This window comes from Mesoplodon mirus, assembly GCF_964341445.2.
Source record: "Mesoplodon mirus genome assembly, chromosome: X".
NCBI lineage: Eukaryota > Metazoa > Chordata > Mammalia > Artiodactyla > Ziphiidae > Mesoplodon > Mesoplodon mirus.
Window position 1 is genome coordinate 34779563 of NC_138981.1, and position 17116 is coordinate 34796678.

The following is a 17116-nucleotide window of genomic DNA, read 5'->3' on the forward strand; positions in this document are numbered from 1 at the left end:
GATGTTGATGTTTTAAAGATGACTCTGGTTTACTGTGTGGAAAATATTCTGCAGTGTGAAAAGAATTGCAGTCGGAAAGCAAGGGTAAGAGGCCCTTGCTAATGTGTGGCAAGATATGGTGGCTCAGAGAAGAGCAGTAAGGGTAGAGATGGTGAGAGGCGCTCCCTTTGGGAATATATCGTGAAGTTATATCAAACTTCATCATGGAATTAGAGAAGTCAAGGCTAGCCTGAGCAATTGGCTGAGCGGTGATGCCATTTACCAAAATGGGGAATATGGCAAGAAGAGCAAATTTAGAAGTAGGAATGTCTGTGTTCTTGTGATAATGCCCTTTCTTTCTTTCTTTCATTGAAGTATAGTTGATTTACAATGTTGTGTTAGTTTCAGGTGTACAGCAAAGTGATTCAGTTATACATACATATATTCTTTTTCAGATTCTTTTCCATTATAGGTTAGCACAAGATATTGAATATAGTTCCCTGTGCTATACCGTAGGTCCGTGTTGTTTATCTATTTTTTATTTTTAGTAGTGTATATCTGTTAATCCCTAACTCCTAATTAATCCCTCCCCCCACCTATCCCTTATGGTAGCCATAAATTTGCTTTTTATGTCTGTGAATCTACTTCTGTTTTGTAAATAAGTTAATTTGTGTCATATTTTAGATTTCACATATAAGTGATAAAGAAGATGTGGAATGAATACACACACACACACACACACACACACACAATGGAATATTACTCTGCCATAAAAAGAATGAAATAATGCCATTTGCAGCCACATGGATGGAACTAGAGATTATCATACTAAGTGAAGTAAGTCAAACAGAGAAAGACAAATCTATGATATTTCTTATATGTGGAAGATAATGCTTTATTTTAAATTCCTATTATACGTGCTAGTAGAGGGGTCATATGGGCAATCTGGAGTTCACCACTGAAGATAAAAATTGGGGGTGACACCTAGAGGGGCGGGATAGGGAGGGTGGGAGGGAGACGCAAGAGGGAGGGGATATGCGAATATATGTATACATAGAGCTGATTCACTTTTTTTTTTTTTTTGTGGTACGCGGGCCTCTCACTGTTGTGGCCTCTCCCGTTGCGGAGCACAGGCTCTGGACGCGCAGGCCCAGCGGCCATGGCTCACGGGCCCAGCCGCTCTGCCGCATGTGGGATCCTCCCGGACCGGGGCACGAACCCGTGTCCCCTGCATTGGCAGGTGGACTCTCAACCACTGCACCACCAGGGAAGCCCCCTGATTCACTTTTTTATACAGCAGAAACTAACCCAACATTTTAAAGCAATTATACTCCAATAACGATGTTTAAAAAAAAATAAAAGTATCTACAAAAAAAATGTTCAAAATGGGGGGGTGTCATTAGATATACAGAGATAGGAGACAAAATCATGCTCTTATATTGAATTACCTGGGGAGTTAGTCCCAAGACTGAGCTCCGGGTGAATCCGACACTGAGGTCAGAAACAGGAGACTTTGAAATTCAAGTTTCAAACTGAGAAGGAGGAGAACAATAGGAATTGTGGTGTTAGAAGAACAGAAAAATGGGGGATTCCAAAAAGCAATGAGTTACTTATCAAGTCCAATGCTCTTGAATACGATGAAAATATTAATTGGATTTTGCCATGACACCTTATTGGTGACCTCGACAAGAAAGTTTCCCTAGCAAAGTAGAACAAAATTCTGATTGGAATGAATTCAAGAGACCCTGGGAGATGAAGACACGGAAGCAATGATTTATAAATGACTCTTTTTGGTAATTTTTCTACAAAGTGGAGCAGAAAATATAGAGTGGTAGCTGGAGAGAATAATTACGTCAAGCGAATTTTTATTTTGTTTTCTTTGGTTATTTCAGATGATGTGAGTTATGAGAGGCTTTTTTGGTTTTGGTTTGTTTGTTTGCTTTTTAATGACAGGAATTATCCCCCAAAAGACAGAACAATAATATAGGAAAATAAGGGGGCAAATACAGGACAAATATTTAATTTGGCAAAGTGTTGGGATCCAGTGCATAGTATTATTCAGTAGAATAAAGAGTTCATCGTCTGTCTCTGAGGGGATAGAGAATATGGGTACAGATGTCACTGGCCTGGTAGATGTGGTGATGGGAGGAAAAGACGGTTCTCTTCTAAATTTTTTTATTTTGTCAGTGAAGTACAAAGCAATGCTTTGAGAAGGAGAAATGGAAATAGGGTGTTGGCCAATTGATGACAGAAATAAGATGATCATTGGAAAATGGGAAAATATATTAATGAGGGAAATGGGGCAGAACTTTCAGCTAGTGTTGAAGGCTCATTTAAGATTCATACCATATGTAACCAGTCAGTGTGGTATGTGTTTTTCTCTAGCCATATTTAACTGTTTGGGTGCAAGTACAAGAATGGCAGAGATTAAGATTTAACCAGGACTGGGGTTTTCTCAGAAGAATATAAGAGCGGGAGAGAGAGGCAAAGGAGTTAAAAGTAGACTCAAAGAAGGGATAGTAGAGGACGGTGGAGTCTACGCTGGGAACGTAAGGAACTGAACGCAAGGCACAATTAATGCTGAAAGAGTGGTAAGGGTCACTGGATTGGAAACGTGTTGGAATTGAAGGATTGGAGGTTTGGGAATATGAAAAGGGGTGATCAGCTAGGTAAAAAGCAGGGATCGGAAGGTGGAATAATTGAAACTGAGCTTTGAAGTTGGTGTCATTATTGCCCCAAACAAAGTCTAGAGTCTGACTGTAGGGATTGGTGTCTCTAGTGAGATGAGGGCCAGACGAATGGAGCTAGTGCCAGGATTTGAATGGATGGTCTTTGTGAATATTTAAATCAAGAACGTTGATGAGAGTAGTCACAGGGAGCAAGTCAGGAATTCAGACACTAAGTCACCTCAGTGAAAATGGGGAAGTGAGTGAAGAGGGAGTAGTTGATTGCAGTGAGGATGTTGGTGAATACTACAACCTGATGGCTGTGTTCCCTTCTCACGAGGGTGAAGTATATGCACATACTTCCATTTACAGATAAATGCCTTCATTACTGGAAACAGAAGTGTGCTGCAAATCTGTGCTACAAATCTTTCTAGCTACAAATTTCCTGTCCCAGACAATTTTACCTGTTATTTTGGAAACGTAAAGAAGTTGCTTGATTCCTTATTTTACATTTATGAGTGCGTTTTAAATCGCTATTCATGAAATGCAAAGATTAATCTTACTTGAATAGATATGTGTGGATATTTGATGGTGCTGTGTAGTTTTGCTCGCGCAGACCTATTTTGCACACTAGATTTGCCAAGAACTTGAAGCTCCCTGCTATTCTGCACCTGTGTTATATGATATGGAAACACTCTTCCACAGTGAATTTTTATGAATATGGTAAAACTTTTAAGTATGTTCAGTTGGGAAGCATGACAAAAGAGCATAACTAAAGTTTCACCTATAATTTTGGTAAATAGTTTTCAATCTGTTTTGGGGGCTTGATGCAATCCTAATAAGGGGGATAACCATTTCATTATTAAATGGGGCTAACATTATTTTGGCTACCGATGTCAAGTTTTGCTTAAGAAAGTAATTGTCATAATTAATTCATTATAATTTTAATACAAGTAGAACTCTCTGACTCCTTTTTCTCAGCACAGTTATTTTGAAATGTATCCCATTTTGTAGCTGACCTAACTAATCATACTTTTAAAAAGTAATTCTTCTTTTTTATGGTTTTATTTTTACAAATAATTGATGCAACAATGTAGTATTCACAACATTATAAAATGTGAGAAGAGTATATGTGAATATTGATTTCATAGTTGATAAAATTTATGTAATATTGATGAACCCAAGCAGAAGGTCACTGAGAAGTATTTATAAGCATTAGGTGTTAAATTAACAGATGTAGACTCAAAGTTGTACGTACATGGTGGGATGGACACTCACCATGAATTCTGATTGATATTAAAATGAGAGAGAGAAATAGCCAAGTAAGTAGTAAATAGAAAACCGTCTAAACATCTTCTTGTGCATCATCTCCATTTTGGCTGATTTTTATTACTTTGTGTATAGGAGTCTTAACAGAATCATATTTCCATCCCTTCCTGAGGAACAGCCTCTCAAGGATGTCTGGTATCCTGTAGCCCTTGCTTAGAATGAAATCTTTAAACGCTATTTGTTCCATAAAGATCTTCAAGAATGTCGTGTTCAGGAAGCTTCTTTCTAAAACTCCCATCTTCAAGTAAGACGTTGGGGTCAATTGAAGGTTTGTCATTAACTAGCTTTTTCCACAACTTGGGCTTCAGGTACAACGCACCATACCTCATCTCCACCGAGTTGGGTTTATAAGGATTCTGTGGCTTCTGGGGTTTCCTCTCCCAGTTTCCTTCCTCTCTGGATAATTTTATCTTCTCCATTTTCTCTAGCCCGATGCTGTACTTTACCTTTGAAGGGACCTGGGTTACTTTCTTCATGTAGACTGTATCCTGGGCTGGTGGCCACTCACAGCCAACCTCACACAGTTTCGTGATGAGCTCTTCATCAATGCCCAAGTTTCCAAAAGCAGCAGCCCATTTGAAGGATTTACAGATTGCTTTCGGTACTTCTCTGTGAACAGGAGGATCAGTGAGTGAATCCTTTCTGCTTGACTTCTTGTCTTCGTGATGCAAACTGGCTGGATGTGACACAGGAGCCTCCTTTGGAGGTTCCAGGTAGACCTTGGCAGGACGTTTTTTACGAAGCTTTGTGGGGGACTTTGTTGTTTTCCTGGGGCCCTGACGATAAGCCCATGTGTCCTCCAGCTTCCCGTCAGGATCGAGCACTTCCAGCACCTTTAATAAGAGGTCTGCAGGTAGATCTTCCTCCAGATTCGGGTAGAGAGCCAAGGGATGCTTGGTCAGCTGGGCTTCGATGTTCTCCACGAATGCCTTCTGTGCTAGCTGGGCTGGCGAGAGCGTGGAAAACAGGTCTGCTTCCTCGGGCAGCTTTTTCTGACTCTTTTTGGGGGCATGCTGGGGAACTCTGTGAGCAATCCTGGGGAGGAAGCCCTCCTTAGGGCTGCGAGTGATCATATCTTCACAAGGTGGGCAACCCTTCCGGAAGTCGTCCAGCAGCTCTTTCACAAATATCCACCGCCGGCTGTCCAGGGAGGTGGGGAACTTCGGGAGCATCTTCTTGTGCTTTGCGAAACACCTGGAGGGCAACTTGTCTTTGTACCAGGGCTTGCAGGTCATGTCCAGGGGCATCGGTTCCAGTGGCCCCGGTCCTAGCAGCCGCTTCTTGTCCGCCATGGTTGCCCTGGCCTCTGGGGGGCCCGCCGCTTCAATAGTTTGCTGTTCCGGCCTCTCCGGTTGCTAGGAGACCGTGTAGCCAGGTGCAGCCAGGTTCTTCCCGGAGGCGGGTCAACGCAGGCGCCCTGTGAAGCCTGCATTTCTCCCCGGATGGGCGGTGGGTGAAAGCTCATTCCTTTTTGTTGTAGTTACTGTTCCGTTGTATGGACATAGTGCCATTTATTTATCCATTCACCTTTTTTTTTTTGCGGTACGCGGGCCTCTCACTGCTGCGGCCTCTCCCGTTGTGGAGCACAGGCTCCGGACGCGCAGGCTCAGCGGCCATGGCTCACGGGCCCAGCCGCTCCACGGCATGTGGGATCCTCCCGGACCGGGGCACGAACCCGCGTCCCCCGCATCGGCAGGCGGACTCTCAACCACCGCGCCACCAGGGAAGCCCCTCCATTCACCTTTTGATGGACATGTGGGTTGTTTACAGTTTGAGGCTATTATGAATAAAGCTGCCACAACTATTTGTGTTCCTGTTTTTGTATGTCCATGTACATACTTTCATTTCTCTTGGGTAAACTTGAGCTATGAGTGGCATGGTGGGAGCAGATGATGTTTTATGTTTTAGACCACCACGAAACTTTTCCAAAGTGGTTGTACTAAGTAATATTCCTTCTAGTTGTATATGAGAATGGCGCTTTGTCTACATACTCCCTAACACTCGGTAAGGTTAGTCATTTTCACTGTGGCTGCTCTAATAGGTGTGTAGTGGCATCTCATTGTGGTTTGAATTTGCATTTCCCTAAGGACTACTGGTGTTGAACATCTGTTCATGTGCTTATTTGCCATTCATATCTCTCCTTTGGTGAAGAATCTGTTCAAACTTTTGCACTTTTTAAAATTGTTCTGCTTGACATCTCTTGTTTTGAGGATTCTTTGTGTATTCTGGATGCAATATGATTTGTAAATCTTTTTCTCCATCTGTGGTTTGTCTTTCCATTGTCTTAACACCGTCTTTCAAAGGGCAGTTTTTACATTTGATGAAGTCCAGTATATCAGTTTGTTCTTTTATGGATTGTCTTTTTGTGTTGTATATAAGAAAACTGCCTATCCATAGGTCATGAAGACTTTTTTCATTCTGCTGAAATTTGTATAATCTTAGGTTTTACATTGAGATCTGTCATCTATTTCAACTTAACTTTTTAGATGATGAATGATATGGATCAAAGTTATTATTTTTAGTTTTTGCCTGTGGATATCCAGTAGTTCCAGAATGTTTTTGAAAAGAGGAGCTTTTCTCCACTGAATTACTTTTGCAGCTTTGTGAGTGTAAGTTGTCCCTATTTTTGTGGGTCCGTTTCTAGACACGCGTTTCAGTTTCATTGAATCTTCTGTCTTTACACCAGTTCTGCTCTGTGTTGATTATATTGTACAGTAAGTTTAAAATTAGGCTGTATTCGTCCTCCAACTTCTTTATTCTTTTACAAAGTTGTCTTGACTCTTGTAGGTCTTTTGAATTTCTATAGGAATTTTAGAATCAATTTGTCAATGTCTTAAAAAAAAACCTGTGGGGATTTTCATTAGGATTTTATGGAATCTACAAATAAATTTTGAGATAATTGACAGCTTAACAATATTGAGTCTCCTGACCCATGACAAAGTACATCTCTTCATTTATGTATGTATTCTTTCATTTATCTGGGCAACATTTTGTAGTTGTCAGTGTATAGGTCTTTCACATCTTTTTTTTGTTCAGCCTCTCTGAACTTCTGTTTCATCTCTTTTTGCCTTTAATTTCTACTATGGAAAGGTATAAAGTTTGTTCTTGCTGAACTATCAAGAAAGCTCTTATTTTATTACTTAAATAATTAAATGGAAAGAGCATGACGGTGAAAACTTGTATTATTTCCAGACTTGCAGAAGAAACCACAAGCGAAATGATGTGTTGTGTAAAGTACGTACAACTTTAATAAAAGAAACAAATCAGCCACTATAACTTATAATTGGAAGCGTACTAGAATAATGACAAACCAAAAGTTTTATGAGTTTTAGGAGTTAAAGAATTATGTCGTTGAAACTCAGCTTTAAACTATCAGGAGAGGCACAAATTATTCCCTGTAATAATGCACTAATATTTGGTGTAGGGAAAGATATCAAAGGATAAACTATCATTCCTGATTTCACGAAGGAGAAACATTTCACAATGGTACCTTGGTATCCACCTGGGATTAGTCCCAGGATACCCAAATGCACAGATGTTCAAGTCCCTTATATAAAATGGTGCAGTATTTACATATAGCCAGTGTACATTCCTGTGTACTTTAAATCATCTCTAGATTACTTATAATACCTCTTGCAGAGTAAATGCTATGTAAAATACTTGCCAGCGTGCCGCAAATTCATGTTTTGCCTTTGGGGATTTTTTGGAATTTTCTTTTTCCAAATATTTTCCATCTGCAGTTGGTTGAGTCCATGGATGCAGAACCCAAAGACATGGAAGGCCGACTGTACTTGTACTACGTGCCGACTTGTACGACGTGGTACAAGTCTGTACCACGGACTTTGGTATCTGCGGGGGTCCTGGACCCGATCTCCTTCAGCTACTGGAGGACAGACGGCCGTATTCTCCTTATGGACTCTATGCTTTCTAGCTCGTCTCCCCTGCTCCACACTGATGTAGATTCTTCCTTTTTGAAATAACAGCTTTACTGAGATATAATTTACATATTAACAGTTCACTCATTTAAAGTGTACAACTTAATGGATCTTAGTGTATTAACAGGATTGTGCAACCATCAAAACAATCAGTTGTGACACATAGTCATGAACCTCAAAGGAACGCCATCCCCATTAGCAGTCACCTCGTCCATCCCCCAGCCACCTCAGCCCTTGACAGCCACTAATCTACTTTCTGTCTCTTTAGATTTACCTATTCTGGACATTTTATATGAATGGAATCATAGAATAGGTGGTCATTTTTGACTGGCTTCTTTCCTTTAGCCTACCGTTCTCAAGTTTCATCCATGGTGAAGCATGTATATGTACTTCATTTCTTTTTATTGCCAAATACTAATCAGTTATGTAGATATACCATATTTAACTTATCCATTCGTCTGTTGATGAGCATTTGGGTTTTTCCACTTTTTTGTTGTTATGAATAATGTTGCTATGATCCTTCATGTACAGAGTTCTTTTCTATTCAGTCTTTTGAAATTTATTAATCTTTTTTCCCCTGCTTTAGTGAGATATAATTGATAATTTAAAATTTCATATTTTTCAGGTATACAACTTGATAATCTGATCAACATATACATAGTGAAACAATCACGACAATCAAGCTAATTAACATATTCATCACCTCAGATAGTTACCATCTTTTGTTGTGCGTATTGAGAACACTTAAGATCTACCCTCTCAGAAAAGTTCAAACATACAGTATTGTTAACTATATTCACTGTGGTGTACATTAGCTCTCCAGAATTTATTCATCTTAAATGACTGAAAATTTGTACCCCTTGACCAACAACCTTCCCATCTCCCCCTCCCCCCAGCATCTGACAACCAACTCTACTACTACTATTCTCTGCTTCTAGGAGTTTGACTCTTTGGGATTCAACATATAAGTGAAATCATGCAGTATTAGTTTTTCTGCATCTGGATTATTTCACTTAGTATGATGCCCTCCAGATTCATCCATGTTGTTAAAGGCAGGATTTTCTTCTGCCTTTATAAGGCATGGACTTACATATACTACCATGTGTAAAATAGATAGCTAGTGGGAAGCAGCCGCGCGTAGCACAGGGAGATCAGCTCGGTGCTTTGTGAGCACCTAGAGGGGTGGGATAGGGAGGGTGGGAGGGAGGGAGAAGCAAGAGGGAAGAGATATGGGGATATATGTATATGTATAACTGATTCACTTTGTTATAAAGCAGAAACTAACACACCATTGTAAAGCAATTATACTCCAATAAAGATGTTAAAAAAAAGAATGGCTATCCCAATTTACATTCCCAACAACAATGCGCAAGGGTTCCATTTTCTCTACATCCTCAAGGACACGTTATCTTTTGTCTTTTTGATAACAGGAAGGTTTGAGATGATATCTCATTGTGGTTTTGATTTGCATTTCCCTGATGATTAGTGAGGTCAAGCACCCTTTCCTACCTTTTGGCCATTTGTATCTCTTATTTGTAGAAATTTAGGCCTTTTGCCCATTTTTTAATTGAGGGCTGTTTTTTTTTTTTTGGCTATTGAGTTGTATGACTTACTTACAAATATTGGGTATTAAGCCTTATGAGATATACGGTTTGAAAATATTTCCCCCCATTGTTCAGATCTCCTTTTCACTCTGTTGATTGTTCCCTTTGCTTTGCAGAAGCTTTTGCTTTTGATACAATTTCACTTGTCTGCTTTTGCTTTTGTTGCCTGTCCTTTTGCTGACCTATCCACAAAATAATTGCCCAGACCAACGTCAAGAAGCTTTTCCCCCATGTTTTCTTCTGGTAGTTTTACAGTTTCAGGTTTAACATTCAAATCTTAATCCATCTTGAGTTGTTTTTTTTAATATGGGTGAGATAATTTCATTCTTCTATATGTAGATATACAGTTTTCCCAGCACCATTTATTGAACAGAGTACCTTTTCCCCATTGGGTGTTCTTAGCAGCCTTGTCAAAGATCAGTTGACCATAGATGTATGGATTTCTGGGCTCTCTGTTCTGTTCCTTTGGTCTCTATGTCTGTTTTTAATGTCAATATCATGCTATTTTGATTACTGTAGCCTTGCTCTCTCTCTCTCTCTCTCTCTCTCTCTCTCTCTATATATATATATATATATATATATATATATTTTGTGTGTGTGTGTGTGTGTGTGTGTGTGTGGTACGCGGGCCTCTCACTGTCATGGCCTCTCCCGTTGCGGAGCATAGGCTCCAGACACGCAGGCTCAGCAGCCATGGCTCACGGGCCCAGCCGCTCCGCGGCACATGGGATCTTCCCGGACCAGGGCACGAACCCCTGTCCCCTGCATCGGCAGGCGGACTCTCAACCACTGTGCCACTGGGGAAGCCCCTTTGCAATATATTTTGAAATCAGGAAGTGTGATTCTTATTTCTCAGGATTGCTTTGGCTGTTTGGGGTCTTAAATTTGTTAAGATTTGTTTTGCGACCTAACGTGATCTATCCTGGAGAAGGTTCTGTATACACTCGAGAAGAATGTGTGTTCTTCTACCCCTGGATGCTAACTACTGTATATGTCTGTTATGTCAGTTGGCTCTATAGTGTTCTCAAATCAGCTGTTTCCTTCTTGATTTTCTGTCTGGATGTTCTATCTACTGTCATAAGTAGAAGTCTCCTACTATTGAAGGTGTCCTGCTGTCAGTATCTGCCTTTAGATCTGTCAGTATTTTTTCAAACTTAATTGATGTATGATTGACAAATAAAAATTTTGTATATTTAAGACATACAACATGAAGATCTATCAATATCTGCTTTATGTATTTAGGTGTGTATATATTTATAAATGTTATATCACCCTGTTGAATTGACCCTTTTATCATTATGCAGTGACCTTCTTTGTCTCCAAAGACAGTTTTAGACTCAAAGTCTATTTTGTCTGATATAAGTGTAGTTACCCTTGCCAGGCTGGAGAGGCTGAGCCAAGCTGGACAGGGCTAATATGAGAGCATCCCTTCGGGGGCCCACCCTGTAACCCCACCTTTTAAAACTGTGGTGCTGCTCCACCAGGGTCAAGGACAGGAACTTGGCACTCTCCGTGCTCCTACTACACTCCACCTGGCACCAGCGTCACATAAAAAAAAAAAAAAAAAAAAAAAAAGCCAGTGCCTAGAATTGACTCTCCTTTTCTCTCCTGTAGCAACCTAAACATATGTCCAATAAATACATATCCATGTCAACCAACTCTTGTGGGAGTAATAAGTTGACATGAGCAAAAGCAAATACGTGAGTTTCATGCTAAGGAGGCTTGAGAGGCTCATAGGCTTTTATGGGGGGTTTTTTTGTTTGTTTTTATTATTTTACTAATATGTTGACCTGCACCTGTGAATCCATACGGCTCATGTATGCCACAGAATCTAACAGGAGGAAGGATGTGCGATGCCAAAAAATAGAAAATGGAGGAGGAAAAAACGAGGCTGTCAGAGGAGATATGCGTGTGGATTTATCGCAGTATTTTTGGGTGGCTATCAGTGGATCAGCTCAGAATTCAGTTCAAGATTTGGTTATCTGGGCATTGTCCTATGTAGGCCCTCCTTACTTAGCTATCAGAGCTTGCACCACTCCAAACAAGCTGACGATCCAAAAGATTTCAAAAAACAGCTTGTATATATTGACAAGAAATGCTCTTTGTGCTCCCTTTTTAAAAAGCATATACATTTAAAAAATAATAGGCAATCTAGAGCTGTTTCCTTAACCTTTGGGGTCCTTTTCTCACGTGTAAAATGAAGTGGTTGAAGCAGATTATCTGGCTTTGTGGACCAAGATGATTTCTTATTTTCCTTTGGGTTTTTTTAAAATTGAAGTACAGTTGCTGTACAATATTACATATGTTATAGTTGTACAATATAGTGATTCACAATTTTTAATGGACCAAGATAATTTAAATCAGGAAGATGTTTTCATAAATATCTGAAAAATCTGAGTGTGAGGAGAATATTAAAGTATCATCTTAATGATCTCTAACCAGAAACAAAGAGCTTTATCCTTTCATTCAGAACAAAATGAAGTTCTTCTACCTTGGAGATAAGCAGACTTTTTAGAAGCTCAGATCAATGCATTTAGGAAATAATTTACTCCTCTGTATTAAAGAGTTCCTGTTTTCCAGGCAGGGGTGCGGCTGCCTCCCAGGGTATAAGCCTTTTGCCCCATTGTCACCCAAGATGAGTGCTCTAAGGAAAGAGTTGTTTGCTCTCCTTTTAAACAGTCACCTTATTGTTTCTTTCTTTCTTTCTTTCTTTTTCCAATCCAAACAGTAATTGAATGAGGCACTCATTTATCTGCAGTTTAATTGTCCTTACCATCTTGCCTCCAAGAGTTTTAAATGTTCAAATGGGTTACTGAAAGGGCACTTTCTGTTAGGGAAGAAGGTTACATTGACTGCCCCCTCCCTCTCAGAACATATTAACTCTATGTATTAAGGACTGGCTGGAGTTTTTTTCCCTAGTCAACACCAAGAATGGCATGGATCAGTGAACACCTCGATTGGCTTGATAGCAAAAGTATTATACAGCCCTTAATATATATTTTACTATTTATCAACTATTGCTTGTCAGTGTTGTGTCCCAGTATCTCTGTGATTCTTTCACTTACGCATGTAAATGGACCAACCAAATTCAACGGAAAATTTGAACAAAAAGCACTTTTTATTGAAATGTAATTGATGTACAATATTATTTAAGTGACAGGTGTACAATATAGTGATTCACAATTTTTAAAGGTTATACTCCATCTATAGTTATTATAGAATATTGACTATATTCCCTCTGTACAATATATCCTTGTAGCTTCTTTTATACATAATCGTTTGTACCTCCTACTCCCCTATCCCTATGTTACTCCGCCCCCCTCCCCTGTCCCCACTGGTAAACACTCGTGTCACTAGTGTGTTCTCTATATCTGTGAGTCTGCTTCTGTTTTGTGATGTTCACTGATTTGTTGTATTTTTTAGACTCTACATGGAAGTAATATCATACAGTATGTGCCTTTGTCTGACTTATTTCACTTAGCATACCCTCTGAGTCCATCCATGTTGCCCCAGATGGCAAACTTTCATTCTTTTTTATGGCTGAGTAACGTTCCATCGTATGAGTGTATGTATGTATGTGTACACACACACACACACACACAAACACACACACTACATCTTCTTTATCCGTTCATCTGTTGATGGGCACTTAGGTTGCTTCCATATCTTGGCAATTGTAAATAGTTCTGCTATGAATATTGGGATGCATGTATCTTTTCGAATTAGTGGCTTGTTTTTTTTTTTTTTTTTTACCATATGTCCCAGCAATTCCCAGTGGAATTGCTGGGTCATATGGTAGTTCTCTTTTTAGTTTTCTGAGAAGCCTCCATACTGTTTTCCACAGTAGTTGCACCGATTTACATTCCCTCCCACAGTGTACAAGGGTTCCCTTTTCTCCATATCCTTGACAACATTTGTTATTTGTGTTCTTTTTGATGACAACCATTCTGACAGGCGTGAGGTGATATCTCATTGTGGTTTTGATTTTCATTTCCCTGAAGATTAGTGCTGTTGAGCAGCTTTTCTTATTGGCCATCTGCATTTTGTCTTTGGAAAAATGCCTATTCAGGTCTTCTGCCTGGTGTGTTTGTTTGTTTGTTTATTTTGTTTATGTTTTTCAATTTTTTGCCTGTGCGGCATGTGGGATCTTAGTTCCCCAACCAGGGATCGAACCCGCGTCCCCTGCATTGGAAGCGTAGAGTCTTAACCACTGGACCGCCAGGGAAGTCCCTTCTGTCTGTTTTTTAGTTGGTTTTTTTTAATGTTGAGTTGTATGAGCTATTTATATATTTTAGATATTAACCCCTTATCAGTCATATGATTTGCAAATATTTTCTGATTCAGTAGGTTGTCTTTTTGTTTTGTTGATGGTTTCCTTTGCTATGCAAAAGCTTTTAACTTTAATTAGGTCCCTTTTTTTTTAGTTTTATTTCCTTAGGTTTAGGAGACAGATCAGAAAATATTGCTATGATTTATGTCAGAGAGTGTGAGCAAGAAGGACTTTGAATTATCACCAGTAGAATGGTAGACTACATTTTAACATTATGAAACTGTCTTTAAAAGCAAGAAAATAAGATCTAATTAATTGTCAAACACATAAATGTTTCTGGTTTTTTAAAAAATAAATTTATTTATTTATTTATTTATTTTTGGCTGTGTTGGGTCTTTGTTGCTGTGCGCGGGCTTTCTCTAGTTGCGGTGAGCGGGGGCTACTCTTTGTTGCGGTGCGCAGGCTTCTCATTGCGGTGGCTTCTCTTGTTGTGGAGCACGGGCTCTAGGCATGTGGGCTTCAATAGTTGTGGCTCGCGGGCTCTAGAGTGCAGGCTCAGTAGTTGTGGCGCACGGGCTTGGTTGCTCTGCGGCATGTGGGATCTTCCCGGACCAGGGCTGGAACCCATGTCTCCTGCATGGGCAGGCGGATTGTTAAGCACTGCACCACCAGGGAAGTCCCAATGTTTCTGTTTTTAAATATACTCCTTGGTTCCTGGTCCCTGCTGGCCCCCTAGCCTGGCATTGCTGCCCAGATCTTGAATTCCTTAGAGAGTGAGTAAAGATGGGGGCTAGAAGGAATCCTAACAGATCCTGAGGAAGAAAACCAGTGAATGTTCTTCCTGGTTTGGCCACTGGTATGCAGAGTGCATGCATTTATACACATAGAGAAGTGCCCGGAGTCTTCACTTAGAGTCATTCTATGTCTGATTGCTTTCTAAAGGGATCTGTGTAGCTGCATTCACAGATTCACTTTTTTGTTACCTGAAAGGAGAAAATGAATGCAGTAGTGCAATTAAGAGCTCACATGTTAGGTGTGAAAAGGAAAAGTGCCAATGTTGCTATTTGATTTGTTGCATGTGTTAGAGAATGTTTGATTTTATTTCTGAGAATAGAGTCTAAGTAATAAGGTTGGTCATTTCATTTCATAATTTTGTGATTTTTACATGGGTTTGGACACTTACATTAAGAATCTCAAAACATTTTTTAAAATATATTTTCTTGGCTGCTGCGCTGCACAGCACGTGCAGTCTTAGCTCACCGACCAGGGATCAAACCTACGCCCCTTGCATTGGAAGCACGGAGTCTTAACCACTGGACCACCAGGGAAGTCCCTCAAAGCATTTTAAAAAGTAGGTTCATTGGCTCATTTATATTGGGGAACGAATTAGGGACAACCAGTTGTCAACCATCACCTGCAAAAGATGTTCACATAAAAATGGCAAAAATTGGGAATTCCCTGGCGCCCCAGTGGTTAGGACTCAGTGCTTTCACTGCCGAGGGCGTGAGTTCAGTCCCTGGTCGGGGAACTAAGATCCCACAAGGCACACCGCAAGGCCGGGGCGGGGTGGGGCGGGGAAAGCAGAAATTGTAGAAGAGGGAAAAGACTAAAGAAAATACAGAGTGACGGCGGAGGGGACAAAGATATAAAAAAAGATGTGTGATGTTGGGACCATGCAAATCACTGGACTTTTGTATTACATTTATTTTATCACAGGTCCCTTGGTTAAGCAAATCTTTGCACACGGTCACTTCTGTCTCAGTGTGTCTTCTCCAGATAGTGACCACCAGGCAAGTCTTTAAAGGAGCAGTTGCACAAATTAGTTACATTCAAGGACTTTCATTCCTTCAGTTTAGCCCAAGTCTCTTAATCTCAGCAACAAAGTATATCTGAGACTGGTGCACTCAAGGAGTGTGTCATCTCAAGACAAAAAAGCAGAGTGTCATTCATCCATTGCTTTCTGTGCCACTGCCCACCTTCTAGGTCTTAATACCTTTGATCTATGGCCAGGGCTCCTTATCTGGTTGACTTCCCTTTAGTCTCTTTCTCACCCCGCCAATAAATCCTCTATACTGACTCTAATTGTGCATCTTTCCAGAACCAAGACCCAGCATGGCATTCTTCCTTCATTGGATTTCTGCAGCTAGAAAAAAACCCCAGCTTCTCAGCTGGCCATTTAAAACCTTCCCCAGTCTTCTCCTGACCTGCCTTTTCGACTTTGTCTTCTTTACTCCCTGCGTTCTATACAACTCCATGCTGTTGTAGCTACTGTTTCTGAATGCATCCTGCTCTCATCCACTTTCTGGGTCAAGCTCAAGCTTGCTTCTCAGCCTTGCTGCTAACCCCATCCCTTTACTGTCATTCTGACAATGGAGTCCTCCCCATCGTCCGTGACCTTGTTCAAATAATTCCCTAGAGAACCCTCCTAGATGTCTGCAGTTGGAAGCAACCTACCTTTTGCTTATATTCCCAGAACACTTTGCACCTTTTTCAGAAAACTCTTCCACAGCTGTTGGCCTTTTTGTCAATCGCTACCACTGCCTCCCTCTCGCTAGATGATGAGCGCCTTTGGGGCAAAGCCTGTGCTGTAATCATCACTGTGTCCCTGATAGTACCTGGCACAGTATGAATATTTGATGGGGATTCAGGAAACATTTGGTGACAACCTAAGATAAGATTACAGCAAGAATATCACACAAGTAATATCCAGGAGGTAATGCTGAACATCCTGTTGGTTTTCATGGTAACTTTATCTCTGGCCCTATTTGTAAGACTGTTAGGCAGTAAAGAACTTGGTAGATAAAACATTTCTATCCCATTTACTGAAGATTGTCATTCTATCTATTTATGCTAAATCTTTATTAGAGGGGTCAAAGTCAAATAGCAGAAACAGTTGAGATTGGCATTTTAAATAGAATTTGGTGTTACCCAGGTGTAAGGAAATTTTCTGGTATATGATTATTGAAAGTCAGTTCTCCTACCATTGTGTAATAGATTTTTTAGCTCATTGGTCAAGTGTTCTTCCTGGTTTGTTTGTAGAACCCTCTCCCTCCCGTACCATGGCAAACAGACCAGAGAGAGTTAGTAAAGAGTCCTGATAACTGTCACCTATATATCTTTTTGTCATGGTCTGAGCACTTTACGGTATTTTAGGTTATTTAAACTTTCTAAAATCTCTTCAAGGAAGGACTTGTTTCCTTTCTGTGAATGACGAATATGAGGCTCAAAGAGCTTAAAATTTCTTGTCTCAGTTCTAACAGTCAGCAAATGGCAGAACCAAGTTCCAACCCAGATTTTCTGACTCAGAATAGCCTACTCGGGCTTCCCTGGTGG

The 17116-nt window shown here is 40.3% G+C and overlaps 1 protein-coding gene and 1 long non-coding RNA gene across 2 annotated transcripts in view; one reads left to right on the forward strand and one right to left on the reverse strand.

Annotated features, from left to right (window-relative positions):
* The window catches only part of LOC309796906, a 109748-nt gene that overhangs the window by 52261 nt on the left and 40371 nt on the right, over positions 1 to 17116 (forward strand). The gene's annotated exons all lie outside the window — the stretch shown is intronic.
* Positions 3805 to 5320, reverse strand: LOC309796649 (protein FAM47E-like). The gene is given in 2 exon segments (XM_082609908.1): positions 3805 to 4152; positions 4154 to 5320. Coding segments are annotated over 2 exon segments (1275 nt in total). The 5' UTR covers positions 5267 to 5320; the 3' UTR covers positions 3805 to 3990.